Source organism: Arachis duranensis, chromosome 5, assembly GCF_000817695.3.
Source record: "Arachis duranensis cultivar V14167 chromosome 5, aradu.V14167.gnm2.J7QH, whole genome shotgun sequence".
NCBI classification, from domain to species: domain Eukaryota; kingdom Viridiplantae; phylum Streptophyta; class Magnoliopsida; order Fabales; family Fabaceae; genus Arachis; species Arachis duranensis.
This window is the reverse complement of record NC_029776.3, coordinates 102,801,953-102,822,215: the sequence shown is the minus strand read 5'-3', so window position 1 is coordinate 102,822,215 and position 20,263 is coordinate 102,801,953. Positions and strand designations below refer to the sequence as shown.

The following is a 20,263-nucleotide window of genomic DNA, read 5'->3' as shown; positions in this document are numbered from 1 at the left end:
TCCTTGAATGGTTTGAGGATTCAGGTTCCTCTTGATCAATATTTGCCTCTGCATCAGTGTTTTCTGCAGTGACAGGAGATAATTCCAAATTGTCTCCTGCAGAATTGGGATTATCGCTGCTGACAGATGCAACTTCATGAGAAATTAGATTTTGTGGAACTGGTTCAGTAATCCTTGGAATCTCAGCTTCAAAACCTGGACTATCATCAATACAGACACTGGGAACATTGTTAGATTCACAGAAAGTGACATGCATGGTCTCCTCAACTGTTTTGGAGTTCTTGTTGTAAACCCTATAGGCCTTGCTATTTGTGGAATAACCTATAAAAATGGCTTCATGTGTTTTAGGATCAAATTTTCCTAAATTTTCTTTGATATTCAGAATGAAGCACTTGCATCCAAACACATGAAAATAGCTGAGATTGGGAGGATGCCCTTTCCAAAGTTCATATGGTGTTTTCTTTAAAAACTTCCTAATAAGTGTTCTATTTAAAACATAGCAAGCTGTATTTACAGCTTCAGCCCATAAGAACTTGGAAATTTCATATTCACATAACATAGCTCTAGCCATTTCTTGTAAACTTCTATTTCTTCTTTCCACAACACCATTTTGTTGAGGTGTTCTTGGACAAGAGAAGTTATGTGATATGCCTTGTTCATCACAAAAAGATTCAAAGAATTGATTTTCAAATTCCTTACCATGATCACTTCTAATTGAAACAATTTTAAAACCTTTTTTATTTTGAATCTTTTTGCTGAATTTTTCAAAAACAGAAAAGGCCTCATGTTTATGAGCAAGAAAGAACACCCATCTGAATCTAGTATAGTCATCCACAATTACCATGCCATAACTCTTTCCTCCAAGACTTTGAGTCCTAGTTGGTCCAAACAGATCAAGATGCAACAGCTTCAATGGTTTCTTAGTAGAGACATCTTTCTTGGGTTTAAAAGAGGTTTTAATTTGTTTACCCATTTGACAAGCATCACAAATGATGTCTTTATCAAACTTTATATTAGGAAGACCTCTAACTAAGCCTCTCTTTACAAGCTTGGAGATTTGGAACATGCTAGCATGTCCTAACCTCTTATGCCACATCCATTTTTCAGATTCCATAGAAGAGAAACAGGTTACATTTTGAACTTTTAGATCATCTAGTGTGATACCATAAACATTATCACTTCTTTTGGCAACAAATAAAACAGCCTCTGTTTTCTCATTTATGACTCTACAATCAGATTTCCTAAAGGTAACAGCATATCCAAGGTCACACAATTGACTTATGCTCAATAGATTATGCTTTAACCCATCAACTAAAAAGACACTATCTATGCAAGTTGAAAAATCTTTGCCAACCTTACCAATGGAAATTATTTTACCTTTACCATTATCACCAAAAGTGACAAATCCTCCATCATACTTGTTGAGTTTAATGAAGAAAGTATCCCTTCCGGTCATATGCCTTGAACATCCACTATCAAGATACCACATGTCCTTTTTCTTCTTGGATGCAAGGCAAACCTACATGTTCTTCAACTAACCTTAGGTATCCAAATCCATTTGGATCCTTTGATGTGAAATCTTCTTGGTTGCCCAAGAGCATTAAAATCATGAACAACTTTATATAATTTATTATCATTACCAAAAGACCTAGGAAAGATGAAACATTGAGGAGGATCATGACCATTTCTGTTGCACTTGTAGCACTGATTCTTGCTCACTGATTTTTGAGGTTTGCTGAATCCTTTTGGCTTGAAAAGCTTGGAAGAGGAGGCTTCAGATTTTATAAAGTTTTGTTTGAAAACTGCCTTACTTTCCTCTTTGAACCCAAGTCCTGATTTTTCAGACCCAAACCTTTGACAAGCAAGCAGTTTGTTCAGATTTTGAGAACCTTGAACAAACTTTGCTAAGTCTTCATTCAAACCTTTTATTTGTTCATTCAGCTTTTTGTTTCCAGAAATCAAATCAGTGAAAGCAGTAACTTCATGCTTGAGTTTGAATTTTCTAATTCAGTTCACAAGGCAACGTTTTCTTCTTTTAAAAACTTTTCATTATTAGTTTCATTTGCCTTAACCTTTTTCAAAAGAAGATCATTTTCTGTCCTCAAAGCCTCATTTTCTTTCTTACATTTAGCATACTTATCCAAGAGTTTCTTAGAGTTCACAGAAATGTCTTTGATAATGTAGTGCAGTTCATCAATAGATAAGTCAGAGAGATCTACCTCATCTTCATCATTATGATCTGCCATAAGACATATTTGAGCTTCTTGATCTGAGCTTTCTGAGCTTGTATCGTTCTCCAAGTCCTCCCATGTTGCCATCATCACCTTCTTTTTGTCTTTCTTGGATTTTTCGCCTTTCTTAAGTTGAGGGCAATCTGACTTGAAGTGACTAGGCTCCTTGCAGTGATGGCATGTGAACTTGACTTGATCTTTCTTGACATCTTTGGATGAAGAGCTTCCTTTGCCTTTGTTTTTGTATCTCAGTAGTCTTCTCATTTTTCTTGCAAAGAGCACCATTTCTTCATCTGAGAGACTGTCATCAGATTCTTCTCCTTGGACTGTCATTCTTGATTTTAGTGCTATACTTTTTTTTTGTCATCTTTGTCTTGAGACATGTGAGTGGTTTCATAAGCTAGCAGCTTGCCTCTCAGCTCATCATAGGTGATTTTGATCAAATCATTCCTTTCAGAGATGACTGTACTTTTCACTTCCCATTTCTTAGTAAAACTCCTCAGAATCTTTCTTACCAAGGTTTCTTCAGAGTAGCTTCTTCCCATGGCGTCCAGATTGTTGATGATTATCGAGAACCTTTCGAACATTTGATCGATGCTCTCATCTTCCTTCATACTAAACATTTCATACTCCTTCATCAACATGTCAATTCTGGTTTCCCTCACTTGCTTAGTGCCTTTATGAGTGAGTCTGAGCTTATCCCAGATCTCTTTTGCTGTTTTACACCTTGACACTTTTCTGAACTCTTCAAAACTGATTACACAGTGCATCAGGTTGATTGCCTTGGCATTGAGTTCAACCTTCTTCTTTTCTTCATCTGTCCATTCGTTGTCCTCCTTTGCCACAACTTCTCCATCAGCATTCTGTTTGGTAGGAACGTCTGGGCCATTGAGAATGATCTTCCAGATGTTGTAGTCGATCGACTACACGAAGATTCTCATTCTCTCTTTCCAGTAAGAGTAGTTGCTGCCATTGAAGTAGGGAGGTCTATTGTTGGACTGTCCTTCAGTGAGAGTGAAAGCCACGATGTTGGGATTCATGTTGTTGGCCATGGATCTTTACTCCAAGCTGTGAAGCTTGCCTTCTTGAGACCGAGCTCTGATACCAATTGATGGTTCTAGTTGAACTTGAGAAGGGGGGTTGAATCAAGTTAGTTTAAAACTTAAAGTTTCAAACTCTGTTTTGCTATTACTCGAGTTGCAGGAGATTATTTAAAATTGTCTCATACGCAGAACATTGAAAGAGCAAAGAAGAGGAGAAAGAGGCCAGCATGTATCCTGGTTCGGATTCTCAGTGCCATGAATCCTACGTCCAGTCTCCACCACAAACCATAGTGGAATTTTCACTATAATTCTCAGATTACATACACCAATACTATTGAATTAATCCCTAATCCAACTAGTATCTATCCCTAAGCTTTCTTCACCAAAGTTTAGCAACCCCAAAGTGCTATCCCAACTTAGAAAGGGAATCTACACAGATTCAATTCTCACCAAGTGCTAACCCAACTTGGCAAGGGGAACTAATCCTAGTTCATACACCCAAATTACATCAGAAATCAGTGGCTATTTTGCATCACTCTTGCCTTTTCTCTCTTGGCTTTTGAACCTCACATAATTGCCTTTTTTCAAAACAGAAAATAACGCAAGACAACCATAACATAAGATCAGAATTAAGCTTGAGTAGAAGAAAGAGATTCCAGCCCTATGTTAGAGATGGTGCTCTGAATATGTGTGCTCTCTTTCTTAACTTCATATGTTGGATTGAAGCTTGTTTTATATCTTCATTTTGGCTTCATTGTAGCTTCATCCTCTTTGTTTTTCCTTGCTGCCCGTTGGAGTGGTCCTTGATGGCATGCAGTCCTTTTTTCAACCTGCTCCACTTCCCCTGTTGTCTGAGGAGCTCCACCACTCTGTGCTGCTTTGCTCATGATGTAGACAGCTGCCCCTTTTTCTTTAACTTTTGCCAAATGCATAGCCTTTTTTATTCTTGTTGAACGTTGCAACAAGGATGAGCTTTGACTCTTTTACATTGCTGAAGCACTTGTTGGACTTGGGCTGAAGCAATATGAACTTGGACATATAGGCCTGCATCACTAAACACTCGCATTAAACTATATTGGGCTTTCTACCCAAAACAATGTTTGTCATCATAACTTAACCCAAAATCAAACTAGACTCAACAAGAGGTAAAAGAAAAGGAGAGCCATCCAGAAACACCTGCTGATACCATCACCCACCTAATTCAAACCTCTACGGGTACCAAGAAATGGAAAAGACTGGCTAGAGCTACCACCCACCAAACTTAAACGTGAGGGACTCATCAAAAAAAGGGGGGTAACATTTTTTAGCCATAGTTAATTAGTTATATTACAGATTGATTGATGTAAAATTGCTAAACCTTGCTTTACATGAAATATTTTTACATCATGGTTTTCCTTCTAAGCTTTACATGAAATATTTCTACAGATTGATTGTGTTAGCATGCACTACCAGCAGAAATAATCTGATTTTAACACTATAGTTATGGACTTAGGGTGAACAACTCAATACCACAAAATTTTTACAACATTGAAGATGTCCATGCTCTGTAAACAATGTACAACTATATTCAATTTGTATTCCTGGTCATTCTTCATGATCATTGTAATCATCATCATCTTCAGAATCTGCATAAGAAAATGTGAACTTAAGCAACTTTCAGTTGAGTTTAAGTTTCCATAGACCAAACTGAAACCGTGGCTACATATAGGTGGGATCATCAACATCTAAGGTTAATTAATTAATTCATTGAAACAACTCTAATTTCTAAGTCCTGATTCCATGATTAATGCGCCTTAATTAACTTATTAACCCCAATTCATTGAAGAAACTAAAGAACAAGACCAAATTAGACATGAACAAGTTAACCCAAACTTCTACGATCCATCATGCTTATAGACTGACTTGACACTAAATTATTTCTGCACTAGCAAGCAGATACCAATTATAGGTAACAATTTTTCAGAAGGTTTTATTCTGAGTGTTAGTGCATTTTAATAATAAGCAATGTATGCAAGGCATCTTTCAACTTACCAGAGCGAATATCTTCACTAACTTTTCCTTTTGCTCGGATTTGATCAGCAAGCATCCGAAGCATCAGAACCCACCAATAAATATTTAGAACAAGCAAACAGAAGAGTAGAGTATTGAACACATAATAATATATTGGCCCATCCTTCTGGTGCTTCTCCTTATCGAATACAGAAATAACTTCATAGCTGCCACAGGAGAAAAGTATTAACAGTGGCACAGACAAAGGGAATGATATGTGACAATGGACAAACTCTAGCATTGAGGTATTGAAATTGGTGCAGAGTATATGTGGTGCTTAAAGGAAATTCAGAAAGGTTTGGCTATAAAAATTTCAACAAATTTTATTCTATAATTAATTCTTTTCATGCAAGACAACTAAAACTCCTCAAATTAAGTTTGAAATTATATAGGATAATTCTATTTGAAACAAGTTAATACTTGGGAAACCAATAACTGGACTAATAAAAGATTGCATTTTGCCTCTTTTTGAAGGATAGAGATCAACAAGCCCAGAAAGAATTAAGTTTGATAACTGAAATTATAAATCAGAAAAACATGGCACACCTTTTGCATAACAACAACAACAACAACAACAACAACAAAAAATAAAAATAAAAATAAAAACTCAAGAATTTCTGCTTCAAAAACAATCAATCAGAACAGTTGAAGTGACAAATTGATCTCTATCTCTATAAATAAATCCTGACACCACAGTTGTTCGAGTAAATGGTTAACTTAGTCCCCGAAAGATCATTCATTTTCCAAATTAGTCCCCAAAAGATCTTTTTAATCAAATTCGTCCTTTGAAAATTTTAAGTTAGTCATTTTAATCCTTATATCACTTCCGTTGCTAACGACATCAAAGTTTGTTGATGTGACATGTTAACTGACATCACAGTACACACCTAGTAGTCCTAATTGGCGGCTAACATGGTAAGTTTATGAAATTAGGTCAAATAAACTCCAAATTGAGGGATTCCAATGCCTCAAGTTCTCTCCTCAATTAGATTTTGATTTGATCTAATTTCATAAGCTTATCATGTTAATAGTCAATTAAGACTTCTATGTGTATGTTGTAGTATCATTTAATGTGTCACATTAACAAATTTTGACATCGAATAAAAGAAATGATATAAAGACTAACGCGATTAATTTAAAATATTTGAAGGTTTCGAGGACCAATTTGGACAACGAGTAATCTTTCAAGGACGAATGTGACCATTTACCCACTGTTGTTCCTATATAAAACTGTAATAGAGTAAATGGTCAAATTGCCTGAAAGATCACGCGTTCTCCAAATTAGTCCCCAAAAGATTAAATTAATCAACATTATCCTCGAAAGATTTAAAATTGATCAAACGTTAGTCCCCTCCATCTATTCTGTCACTAATGACGTTAAGTCTTACTGTCGTGGCACATTAGCTTGTCATGTCAGTACCTAAACAGCATCATTATCGCCCAAAGTGCATTTGTCACTCACTGCACCTCTTCAGTTCCTCACACTCATTCATTCCATTCCATTCTTCACTGCCGGGACTATATTCACTATGCCTGGAATCCCTTTGAATGCAGATTTCAGATCCCTATGAATGTTCTTCTTTTTCGGCAGGTTCACCAACCATACTCAACCACCAATCGGAACAACTAGAGTGTCTTCAAAATTTCATGGCAACAGTAATAGTCAACTGCCAAATTGTAGACACCGCAGAAAAAAGAAGTAAACAGTGGCCAAAAACAATTCCCTGTTTCATGCAAATGCCAAGCACAAACAAACAACAACAACATCAACAAAATATAAACAACACTAGATCCTAGCATTTTCCTTTGACCATATTCTTTTCAGGCTCCATAAAATCTGCACTTCCATCAAAGATTAAAGAATTCAGGATAAGAAGAAAAATTAAGAAAACATCAGAATTTGCTTAAAAGTTAAAATGCATGTATTATTTCACCAAACATAGTAACATGAAACACAAACAAGTGAACAATAGCACAAAAGCAATCAATCTGTGGAATACAATTCGACCAGTGTTCAAAAGTAATTAAATCTTTCTTCTTTTCTTCACTGTTTTTGGGGTTAACAACACCGCTCTTGAGCTTTATCAAGATAGCAGCCTGTACTTCTCTGCTCTGATGCAGTTCGTCGAGCAACTTGTCTTCAATGGAAGTGTTACACTTCCCTTTCACCGAACCCTCTGGGTTTGTGCTTCAACCACTTCCTCATCTTCTCAAACGGCATCATTCCCTCCTCATCCCCACCTTCTTCGTCTTCTTCGTCGTCGTCGTAGTATTCATTAACCCTCCCAAAACGACACCATCGTCCTCAAAGTCTTCATTGTCATTGTCGTAGTAATCGAATTTATTGTTTTATATGGTGAGGTGTGATTTAACGTGCCAGGTCAGCTTTCGCTAATGGCTCTAGTGAGGGTAGTGACGGAAGAATTAATGTGACTAATTTAAAATCTTTTAGAGATAAAATTGATTAAAAAAATCTTTCGGGGACCAAAATGGAGATCGCGTGATCTTTCAGAGACCAATTTGACCATTTACTCACATATGCTAGACAGTTTTCAAATTGGAGTAACTGAAAACCATTATTGGAGTCCAGAACCAAACCTAAGAGGAAAAATTCCTTTATAAGCTGATAAGCAAAATAAAGGGCTTAGAAATGGACAATGGCTAGAGGAATTAATAATTGTGGATACTATATCAATGAAAATACTTTCCAAGCACTAAACTTTTGTGAAAGATGCCTGAAATTTCTCTGTTCTCAATAAAATCTGGGAAGTTGCTTCATATAGTTCATCATGATTAGAAGCTATCTAATAAATATTCACAGACAACAGAGAGGGATAAGGATGTAAAGTGGGTACAAACCTTGTACTCCAAAGAACCCAAAATGGATAGTAAATGATGCGCAATAACGTCCAAAAGATAACAAAAAGGAGAAATGCAATGCTAGCCATTGTCTCAGCCCCACTGTATTTGGACATTTTTCCTGTCTCCAGAAACACATCAGTAGCATCATGAAGAGCCAAAACTACTGATCCAACACGAACAAACCTGAATGTATTAAACATAAAAGCAAAACAAAACTGTATGAAAACCATGCCAAAGTGAATTAGTTAAGTATTCCAAAGTTCAATGAAGCTAGTGGAGGTAGTTTGGTCACAATTTTATCATTAATGCAATTAGGACATACACACTGATTATTTCAGAGGATCTTCTTGCTATCATTCTTTTTTTTCTATCTGTTTGTTCTTTCCCTCATGAAAGTTATGCAGAATTTCACTATAGAATATTATTGGCTAAGAATCATACACTTCATGAGACCCCGAAAAAAATGGTCCACTGAAAGATTACCTAAACATATAAGATAGCACAATGAGAGCCAGAGAAGCAACATGATGGGTCATTGACAGCCCAAAGTCAGAGCGCTTAGTTTCCCAAAATATTAAAGCGAGTATGGAGTAAGCATAAAATCCAGCACCATACATATAGAGCCCCTTCAGTTTCAACCTGAAATGTAGAAAGGTTACAACTTTGTACTCTATCAATCAACTTAATCTAGATATAAAGACAAAAGAACGAGAAAATGATAACAAACAGAGATTAAAGGATGAAACGTTAATAAACAATCTTACTTAATCTTTTGATCTGGCCAGATTTGATTTCCCGGCCCAATCCAAAAATATATTGTATTGGTAAACCAAGGCTCATTGTAAGTTACAGACAAAGCAAAAATTTCAGCTGATAGAAAATATACACATTTCCATGCTGATTCCTTAAATTTCCTAATCTTCTTTCTTCTCTCATCTGTTTGAAGATCCAGTTTCTCATGCCCCTTTCCGAAAATCAATCGTCTGGCCACTTTCTGTAAATGTTATTCACTTCAGCTTGAATAAATATGCTCAAAGTATCTAAATAATTTGATAAACCTAGAGAATGAAACTAGCTTACCAAAGGGTGGGTTTTGGAATCAGAACAATTTGAAGGAAAAATAAGACACAAATTATGTAAACATAATCTTTTCTCTTCTAATCATTGTTGCTAGAAAGGCATTACAAGAACGGGAAGTGGTTAGTTTCAATACACAATTTGCTATTTTAACTAATCAAATTACAATTATTCCTTTAGAGCGCATTCGGCATGTGAAACAGGGGGAGGCCAAATTTGATACTAAGTATGCAGGCAATTGAGAGAACCCAGATAACTATGTTTTCAATTTCTGTTATAGGCAAAAGCTAGGCAATAGTTTAGTATATCTAGCATGAAACATGTAATGATTTTCCATATCACATGCAGGTATTATTGTTTATTATTAAACGGTCTTCTCATCACGCAAATCCATACATTTCAGGAGTTAACTTTATTAGCGAAAATTAATCTCAGAGTTAGTTAGATAGTTACTGCTGACTCAGCAGTGTTAGTTACAACTCAGTACTCATTCATGCTTAAATTTATAATATATAAACATCGAAGCGAAGAAAGTTGCATGTTACCCAATGAATATCCACAGATAACTGGAAGATTAGAAATGAAAACAAAACAAAATTCACCAGAAGACAACTGAGTCTAGTCAAGTAAGAAAATCAAGTCAATGGAACCAATTAAATAGTCAAACGCTAAAATTAGAATTAACTACATGGAATTTTGAGGCTGTTTAACCTGTTTACATCTAAATCTAATCGAAACTCCACAACTAGCACAGAGAAGAGAAAATCACGGAAATGTCTAAAGTTGGTGCCATTTTGAAGAACAGGAAAATTACCTTTTATGATATATTTTAGAATTTAGCGAAAAAGTATAAATTGGTCGAAGAGAATAAAAGTGAAAAGTTTTGGTTTTCTTCAGTGTATTCAATGCAGTGAAAACTTAAAAAATATACGATTATTTTACATTTTCCATTCAAATTGTTTACTTACGATATCTATTTTACGCATGAACATAAATTAGAGGCTTCACGACATGAATATATTATACAGAGAATGAGGGACGTACCTCGAAAACGAAACGGTCGAGGAAGAAGCGAACAGAGGGGAATAAGAGAGCGAAGAAGGGAACAGCGGAGAAATCGTTAAATGCAGGGTAGGACTCTTGGTGCCAGTCAAGCGAACTGAGTTGTTGAACCCAGGAGGAGGAAGAAGCAGCAGCAGCCATAAGGCCAAGAAGGGATTGAGGGTGATGATGACGGTGACGTGGCTCAGAAAATTTCCCGGGAAACAAACAGCAGTCTCAAATCTCAATGAATCTGTCGAAGCCGGTATGTGGTGGGGAGAAAGAAAGAAATAAATGAAGAGAAGTTTTGATTTGTCACGCGGAGTAGTCAAAGGTTCTCAGGTCAGAGCCGCGAAAGTGGACCATGTGTCGTTCAATCAAGAGTCTTTTTTTTTCCTGCTCGGGTAAAATGGGAATTAAAAATGTTAGAAAATTTACAGGCAAAGCCTTGATTAAGTAGTTCTCATGTATGTCTTGCATTAAATGCATTTAAATTCAAAATTTGGCTAAATTAAGTGGTGGATGGAATTAAAGTAGTCAAAATTACATTTCAACTTGTGAAAACGTAAGATTTTACGTTTTTATAATCTTTTGTGTCAATTTTGCTTCTCATCCAGAATCAAGTTACATAGTGCGAAATTGTTGTTTTTGTTCTGCTGTGGCGTTCAAGATTAAAGAAGTTCTTTTTTTGGCCCTAATGAGAGTCCAATCCAATCCAATGGTCCAATTTAAATAAAAGGCCATAGAAGATTGAAGAGTTCTAGCAGTAAATTTTCTAATTTTTTAATCTTTATCATTTTACAATTTATCTCTATAGTTAAAATTTTAAAATTTTACCTTTGGCAAATCTCTCAATCTCTGACTCTATCTCTCTATTTTTCTTAAGTTTGAATTGTTGGGAATAAGTAGTATAATAACTATTCAATCAATTACATGTTAAATAATTTGTTATTGTTATTATATTAAAATATTAATATAATAAGATTTTTGATTAAATTTAGAGATTTATCATTGTGATAGTGATCATAATATTGAAAGATAAATCTTTTATAATTTAATCTAAATTGTTCTTGTTCGTAGCATTATTAAAAAGGATATTAATAATCTGGAAAGATCAATATATATATAATGGTCTTCATTGGATGAAGATTAATAGATCTCATTTATTAAATTATATATATAGATGGTGCATATAGAGATATGACCATTGAACTGATTCATTTTGAGAATTCCGAATGGTTATAATTATCGCATATTTGTCAATAGGATATTCTCAAGATGAACATAGTAATAGAGTTTCCTTTGACCTGTGACTGTCATAGTAATTAACAATGTATTTATTATACTTTGATTCCGGACACCTAATACCCTAGGGTGCTAGATGAATGGATATTGGGTATGATTTACATACTTGTAGAATTAATGATTAGTCAATAAAGAATCCGTCAACTCTCGTTAAAGAGTTTGAGCTCTATAATTATAATGATTGAGATGAATAAAACCTTGGCCAAGGAAATTGAATGAATGAAGAAATGAGTTTCTTAAGTCATTCACAGTTCATTATAATAATGGTAACAAGTTAGAGTTTGACCATTAAACCATACTCTAAGAGTTAACCAAGAGCTGGAAAGATGGAAGGAATTATACTTTGTTCTTCTGAGGTTCTTAGTAAAAATATATTACTTCATACTATTAGGTCGTTGAGGAGTGTTGCTAGACGCCAACCTTGATTAGTAAACTTAGTACGACTAATTTACTACCCGCTTAAAATTGAACCTAACGGGTCACACACTAACGAGTGTTCTAACATTTGCTATAGAATTATTTAATTATTATTTTGATTTGATCAAATAAATAATTATATTAATTCAAATAGAATATTATTATATTATTTGCTAGCACCAAGAATATAATAATAGTATGATAATTGAGAATATTAAATGAGATTTGAGAATAATTAGTTATTCTATTTCTAAATTTGGATGAGATCCTAATTGATTTTGTTTCAAATTAAGTTATGATATGATTCATAAATTTGAAGGATTCAGATTTAGAATTTAAAGATATGGTTTAAATTTAAATTGAGAATCAAATTTAAAATTAGTAACAAATCTCATACTATATATATATGTGTCAAGAGTAAAGGAAATATGTGAAAGTAAAACACAAGGATTTCATTCCTTTACCTCTACACACATAACGTATGTGAGCCTGATTCTTGGAGAAAAATTTTATGGCGTGCAAAGAGTTGCAAGAGGTTTCTCAATTTAGATCAGATGTCCATTGGTCAAAGAGTTGACAGCAAAGATTGGTCTCGGTGTGGATACGCATAGCGCCTTCGTACCATCAAAGGAGAATAAAGTTTTTTACTAAAGCGTTTAAAGGTATTTAGATCTGATCTATATTATATATTGTTTATTGGAATAAAGTTTAAGTACAAAATAGATCTTTAGGATTACCTTATTTTTCTTCCGCTGCGTGTTATGAACACATGGTAATCCTTCAGTGGTATCAGAGCTTTGGCTTTTTGTGTTTAAATTTTTATTCCTATTTTCATAAAGTTTGTGAATTAATAGGATTAATTCAAATTATTTTTTTAAGCATGTGATGTATTTATTTTCATTGAGATAGTTTTCTAATAAATTAATAATTAATTTATTTTAATTATTTAATTGTGATTAAATTATCATCCTTTTAATAAAATAATTATATTTATAATCAAATATTTTATTTGATTTTATTGCAAAATATCTTTTGTTTGTTTCTTATATATATAAGTGTATATATAAAGGTCAAATTTGATTTGATAATTTTTTAACGCTAAACGTTAGTACATGAAAAATCAAATTTTGATTTGATTTATGTGTTTTGAACACTATAATTTTAGAAATTAATTTTTTTAATGTTCTTGATTATAAAGAGCGGCCTGACAACCAGGAGTTTTATTTTCAAGATAATAATCAGTATATACATTTGATGTATTAGGGATTTAATTTTATATTTTGCCTAGACAATCTAGGAGTATAAAATTTTATCTATGAGTACTGATAAAAAAAATTCTCTAACAATGGAGATGAATCCTAAAAATTATGAATTTACCAAAAATAAATTTATCTTTTATTTACAAGAAACAACTCTGACTCTCTCTGACTCTATCTCTCTATCTCTCTTAAGTTTGAATTTCGCGCAATCAAAATCTTCAATTTGGTGTGTCACCGGCTCACCGTAAAGTTTGCTGTCGTTGTTGTCGAATTAGACTAGTGGTGGCCGGACTGTGTGAGCGTCAATTTGCGATTGCAATTTGCGAGGCTTTCTGGCTCTGCTTCTTTATCTCTAGTTTTCTGACTCTACCTCTCTAGCTCTGGAATCTGGATTGCTGCTGCTCTTCTTTTCTCCTTCACTAGTAGTTTAGGTATGCTAAGACCTCTTTTTTAAATTTTATCCTCTTCAATATTCAATTTGTTGTTGTGCTTGTTTATTATTGAGTATGTTGCAAGTTGAATTGCTATTGCTTATCTTTGTTGGCTTACTGATTATTGTAGATTGATTATATTGTTCAATTTAAAATATAATTTTATATTAGTTATAGTAGGTTTTCAAATTAAGATTAACTTATCTGTTCATGTTTATTTTAAGCATGTATTTTATATCACCGTATAAGCGATTTTTCATTTTTTACTTGAATTTTTTTGTAAGGCATTACAAATGTGAATTACAAATTGGTTAATTTTATGTCATCACATTGATGAAGTTTTGTTTTAGACCAAATTGGTGATAGTAAAATTTTTAAAGATAAACGTCTTTCAATTTCTATAAAAACAATTTAATTAATTTTAATTTGTTCGAATTTATTTTGTCCATAATTTCAAACAACTCAATACGTTTGACTTCCAATAATCATAATTTATCATATGGATTTCTAAATCTATTGCAATCCGATGTCCTAAGTATATCAGTATGTATATTATATAACTTTCGCATTGTTTATTGATTTTTCTTTTTTGAGATCTGCAATTTTAATGATTTAGTAATCTAAAGATATTATTATTGTATGTTATTTTTGCTTTATCTATTAAATAATCTTTAAATTTTTTTTTGTTTAGTTGGTTCATTTTAGAATGGAACATAAAATTCCTATCGTAAAAATCAAGGCTTATTTTAACAATTACCACTTAAGGATAGTATAATCATTTTTATTTTGCATTAAAGAATGAAGTCCAATTTAGTATTTCTTTTAAACAAAGGTGCAAGTCCATTAAAAGAAATTTGTTTGTTAGGATAGAGTTTTCTATCAATACATAAAAGACATAAGATGTCAAATTTAAAAGGTACTGTGTGAATATTGCTATACATGTTAAGAATTTGTAAGTTGTTACTCTTTTATTCAATTACTTTTTTTTGTTGTATGTATAATATTGCTAACACTAAGAATTGATGAATTATGAGTTAAACTGAACTGAAATAAATAATTAAATCTTTTAGAAAAAAATTTGCTTTGCTCTATTTTGTTTTGAATTACTTAAAATATTTTATTGAATTTTTTTTTGTTAAATTTCTTTTAACTGAATTGTTGAATTGTTCTTGTGGCATTAAGACAATTCTTGAATTTTTGTTATCCTAATATTTTTTGTTTAGATTGGATTGCTATTGTTGAACTTGGATGGTTGTAATTGGCATTAAACATAATTTTGTAATTTTTGTTAAATTGTTAAAATTTTTATGTGATATTGAACTGACTTGTTAAATATTTGTTGTTTAATTTTTTTTTAATAGAAATGGCACCAAATCAAGCTAATGCAAGTAAAAATCGAACTAACAATTCAACTTCTCAGTCAGGAAGTACAATTGAAATTGCTAGTAAAAAAAAGTTGTTAAGAATGCTCCTGAAAGTAGAACTGATGTAAGATGGGAGTATAGGATATCTGTTGGAGAAGATGAAAAAAATACAATGCAAATATTGTCATAAAATTTTTTCAGGAGGAGACACCACTTAGCGAGAACTCAAAAATGATGTTGGAGTTTGTGCAAGTGTTACTAATGAAGTTAAAAAGCAAATATGGGATGTTGTGAGTGGATTGCAAGTGAATTTGATAAAAATAAATAAATATAGGTGGAGCAAGCCCAGTTGGAGCTGCTGCGAAAGGTGACACTACTACTGAAAAAAGAAAAGCAAAAGAATTGGAGGGCAACATATTCAAGAAAACACGCATTAGTACTCAATCAACAATCAACAATATATTGAAGAAGTATTTAAGGGAGGAAGTATATTTAGAGATTAGTGCTTTTTCTACAATAATGGTATCCCTTTCAACATATTAAGGAGCAAGGAATACATCAGAATATTTGAGAAAGCTGTAAAATATGGAATAGGATTCAAGCCAACCTCCTACCATGAATTAAGGGTTCCTCTTTTAAAGAAACACGTGAAATTTGTTCAACAATCACTAGAGAAACATAGAACATATTAGAAGTAAGTTGGTTGTACAATAATAACTGACGGTTGGACAGATTAGAGAAGACGGACCATTCTGAATATTTTGGTTAATAGTCCTAAAAGGACTGTATTTTTTAAATCTATTGATACCTCTCATATTACTAAGACAACTGACAAAATTTTTAAAATGATAGGCTATGTGGTTGAAGAGATTGGTGAAAAAACTATAATTCAAGTTGTCACCGACAATGCGGTTAATTATAAAGCTACAGGAGAAATGCTAATAAAAAAGAGGAAAAAGTTATTTTGGACGCTTTGCGCAGCACATTGCATTGACTTAATGTTAGAAGACTTGGAGAAAAAAGTAACACTTCACAAAGATATGATTTATAGAGGTAGAAAGATTACTACTTACATATATGCTAAGACTGCTCTCATTTTACTACTACCATCTACACCAAAGGAAAAGATTTGGTGAGGCCGGATATGACCCGTTTTGCAACTTTCTACCTTACTTTGGGATGCTTCAATGACAACAAAAATTCCTTAATAGAATATTTCTTTCTGATCAATGGACTTCTAGTAAGTTTGTAAAGACAAAAGATGGAAAAATCATTATAAGTGTGGGGTTGGATAAGATGTTTTGAAAAGAGGTAGTGATTTGCTTGAGCGCTGCCTACTCTCTTCTTCATGTGCTTCGTATGGTGGATTCAGAAGAAAAACTGACAATGGAATTTATTTATGAAGAAATAAAAATACAAATGAGAAAATACGAGATACATTTCAAGGAGTTGAGATAAGGTAAATTGCTTAACTATTTTTTTTATTTTATTAATGCATGAATAATATTCTTTATTTTATAACTAATTTATTAATTTTTCTATGTTTTAGTTACATACCTATTTGAGATATTATTAATGCAAGATGGGGTAACCAACTTCATAGGTCATTGCATGCTGTAGACTATTATTTGAATTCTCAAATTCATTATAGCTTTGGTTTTAAAGTTGCTTATGAGTTGAAGAAGCAGTTTTATGCTTGTATGAAAAGGATGACAGGAAATCCAGATATAATTACTAAGATGGATGTTCAACTTGAAGATTTTAAGACTCGAAAAGACTTTTTTGGTAGTAAAGTAGCTCATAATGCAATTTCTACTAAAATTTCAGCTCAATTGTAGGATTCTTATGGGGATCAGCATCCAAAACGTCAACAATTTGTAATTTGTGTCTTGAATTTGACATGTAGTTCATCTGGATGTGAACACAATTAGAGCGCCTTCGAGATGGTTAATATTTAAATATAATTTGTATTTTTTCTATAAATTTAGTTGTTAGTTCTTTAATTTCTATCTTATTGTTTGACCAATGTCTTTTATATACTTTTGAAAGGTTCACACAAAAAGGATTTGAAGGCTAAAACCATGAAATATGTTGTGTTTGTGATGAAAACTCAAGATTGGCAAAAAAATAACAAACTAAAAAAAGTCGATTATGTTTATAGGCTTGATGAGTTAAGACTCTGATGAAGAGTGAATTGTTGCTGATGAGGATGGAGAAGAAGAAGATTTTGGATGCTCTAATTCCATATCCTAATTTGAATGATGGAGCAAATGGTAATAAAGTTGTTGGTGCTTCTAAAGATCCTTTAGCAATTCCTTATTTTGATGATGATGAGTTTGAAGAACTTATCTAAGGACATCCTCCTCCTGCTTCTGAAAATGAAGATGATAATGTGAAAGCTTGTAAAATTCGTGAAGATTTTATGATTAATGAATAATAGAATAATTATTAAATAATTTATTTAGACTTTAGTTAATTAGTTGCTTATTGCTACTAATTTGGTTAGTTTATTTGCTATTCGAATTTTTTTTTGATGTCGTATAAATTCGTGAATTATGAAGTTGTGTTTTGATTTGTGAGTTGAGCTGTGAATTTATGTTATGAGTTGTGACTTTTAACTTGTTATGGTATATATTAGTTATAATCTTTTAGGTAATTTGGTTTATTTGTGATTTATTTTATTATTTCTGAAATTTATTTTTGCTATTAAAATTTTTATAATTTTTATATTTTACAAGTCACGTTTACGTTCCATCTTAAGATTCAACAAATTACGATTCAGAACTAGGTTAATAAGTCGAGATAAAAACTACGAGTTCGCTACCTTGGATGGAACCTTAAATAGTGTGTATATAAATATGGTGTGGGTGAATTTATAATGCTTAAGATTGGGAACTATCCAATCTATTTGACAAAAAAATGTTAGAAAATTTGATATATTTAATTAAAAAAAATTAGAAGACCATCAAAATTTATTATTTTTTACTATCACTTATCTATTAATGACTAAAAGTAGGGTTGCACACGAATTGGATTAGATTAGATATAGCTTAAAATTCTATCCGATCCGAATTACACTCATCGGATCGGATTGGATACGATATTCAAATTTTTTAAGGTCGGATCCGATGCAGATCGGATCAAATCAAATATCAGGTATATTCACATAATTCAAAAAACTGTTTTAAGGCCATGTTTTTATAAAAAAGATGTCCAAAATATCCATTTTTTCACCTTTATAAGCCTATTTACTCTTAAAATATTATCAATAAAAGTTCTTTTAAATAACAAAAAAAAATAATAACACAAGATCTAATTTTAATTATTTTAAGTTGAAGTACAACATAAAAATTAAAAATAATATATCATAAAATTTATAAAATAACACACAAAAATTTATAAAATAGCATTTAGTGAAACAACACATTAAATCAGCAATTCAATAACATACTAAAACATCAAAGCTCCAATTGATATATTTCTTCCAATTGACAATATATCAGCAATCATTTATTCCTATTAAGAAATAACAAGTGATAAAAATTAGTAAAATATGTTAGAATATTTTAAAAGAAGCAATGTAAATTATTATATACCAATATAAGCATTAGTGAATACCTAAATGATTTACGAGGTTGCATTCCACTTTGAACTTCAATATATCCAATACTAGTAATTCTAGAAAATTTTATTCAATTCAAAAATAATAAAATATCTCATGGTATGTCAATGGTTTAAAATGAAAGACAAGAAAGGAATAATAAAATATAAATGAACTAATTCATTACATACCTAAATCAACAGTAGCATCTCCTTCGTCAAGCTCAACCAAAATCTTAGCAGGCTTTAACCAATTTTGAGTGTAAATTAAAACCTCTATAGTGATGGGACTCAAACAACTGCGATAAGGATCAAGAACACGACCTTCCCTGCTAAAAACTGACTCAGATGCCACAGTAGAAACAGGAATAGATAATATATCTTTAGCCATGCAAGAAAGAACACGATACCTCAAAGTCTTTTCTCCCAACCACCTCAATATATCAAATTCATTAAAATCTTTCGCACTTTATCTTTTAAATACCTATCTATTTCATTTTTCTTCAACTCACATAGTTTTATCCTCTGAGTTTGCTTTTACTTGCTCATAAGGTCTTCAAATATAATGCTAATATTTTCACTCATCTCTAAACTAGAATTTGGTGTAGTATCCGAAGAAATGCTAGCATCTTGTGTGTCTTTAGGGATCCCGAGTTTCATATGCTATATTGCTCAAATAATTTAGTAATGATATCCTTCAATTTTCTAAAGATCCTTGAAGATTTTTCGCCTTTGACCATACATCTCAAACAAAGTAGATTTAATATATTCCAATTTATATTACGGATCAAGAAAAACATCAACAAGTAATAGATAGTTTATAGATGACTTGTTGACTGAAATCCAAGGAGTAAAAGTATAAGAATGATTAGAATCACCCCAATACTTATCAAATTTAGCTTTCATAGTTGATGCCATCCCATTCAACACTAAATCATCACTCAAAATCCATTTATTTAAAATTCATAATATCTTACACAATACATGAAAAAAAGCATTTGAAGTGACATTCAAAGATCTATAGAATGAAGCATTGCATGATAAAAAATTTGTAAAAAATCGTATAAAGATACGAGTTCTACTCCAATCTTCATCACTAGGACCCCCCCATCATCTTTAAGATATCTCTCAAAATGAGCATCTTCCCCAGCAAGACGAGCAAATGCCTTTTCAAATTTTTTGGCCACTTCCAACATCAAATAAGTAGAATTCCACCTCGCCGGTATATCAAGAATAATCATTTGTCGACTCATAACGTTCGCTTCATGTGCACACCTCCTAAAGGTTGCTAACCTAGGTGAAGATAACTTCACAAACTTACAAAAATTCTAAACCTAGTAATAGATGAGTGTAGATCTTTTAAACCATCACAAACAATCAAATTCAAGATATGGACAACACATCTCAAATGAACGAATTTTATTCTTGCATGATTTTTAGCAAAGTATTCACAACAATAAAGTTTGCACTTGTATTATCCACAGTTACAATACAAAGCTTTCAAATATCCCAATTTTTTAAACACTTTTCTAAAGCTTTTCCTAAAGAAACACCAATATGATCAACAATCAAATTGAAAGACAG

At 32.4% G+C, this 20,263-nt stretch overlaps 1 protein-coding gene across 2 annotated transcripts; it reads right to left on the bottom strand.

Moving 5' to 3' along the window:
- Positions 1 to 4,615: 4,615 nt before the first annotated feature.
- Positions 4,616 to 10,594, bottom strand: LOC107491256 (ASC1-like protein). 2 transcript variants are annotated; one of them, XM_016112064.3, is made up of 6 exons: positions 10,307 to 10,592; positions 8,950 to 9,179; positions 8,669 to 8,824; positions 8,183 to 8,368; positions 5,306 to 5,490; positions 4,616 to 4,899 (listed from the first exon to the last, which is right to left on the bottom strand). In XM_016112064.3, exons 1-6 carry the CDS (start codon positions 10,463 to 10,465, stop codon positions 4,859 to 4,861), a joined length of 957 nt encoding a protein of 318 aa, XP_015967550.1. In that variant the 5' UTR covers positions 10,466 to 10,592; the 3' UTR covers positions 4,616 to 4,858. The 2 variants fall into 2 exon arrangements, with proteins under 2 accessions (XP_015967550.1, XP_015967552.1); XM_016112066.3 differs by lacking the exons at positions 4,616 to 4,899; positions 5,306 to 5,490 and adding an exon at positions 6,838 to 7,160 and having other exon boundaries at positions 10,307 to 10,594.
- Positions 10,595 to 20,263: the final 9,669 nt, after the last annotated feature.

What these genes read in the sequence shown, in the direction of transcription:
- LOC107491256 (XM_016112064.3), bottom strand. Translation starts at nt 10,465, where the DNA reads ATGGCTGCTGCTGCTTCTTCCTCCTCCTGGGTTCAACAACTCAGTTCG. An exon ending in TGGCCAGATCAAAAGATTAA is followed by an intron (nt 8,825 to 8,949) that starts GTAAGATTGTTT and finishes TCTACATTTCAG; the next exon opens with GTTGAAACTGAAGGGGCTCT. An exon ending in GTGCTATCTTATATGTTTAG is followed by an intron (nt 8,369 to 8,668) that starts GTAATCTTTCAG and finishes TAATACATTCAG; the next exon opens with GTTTGTTCGTGTTGGATCAG.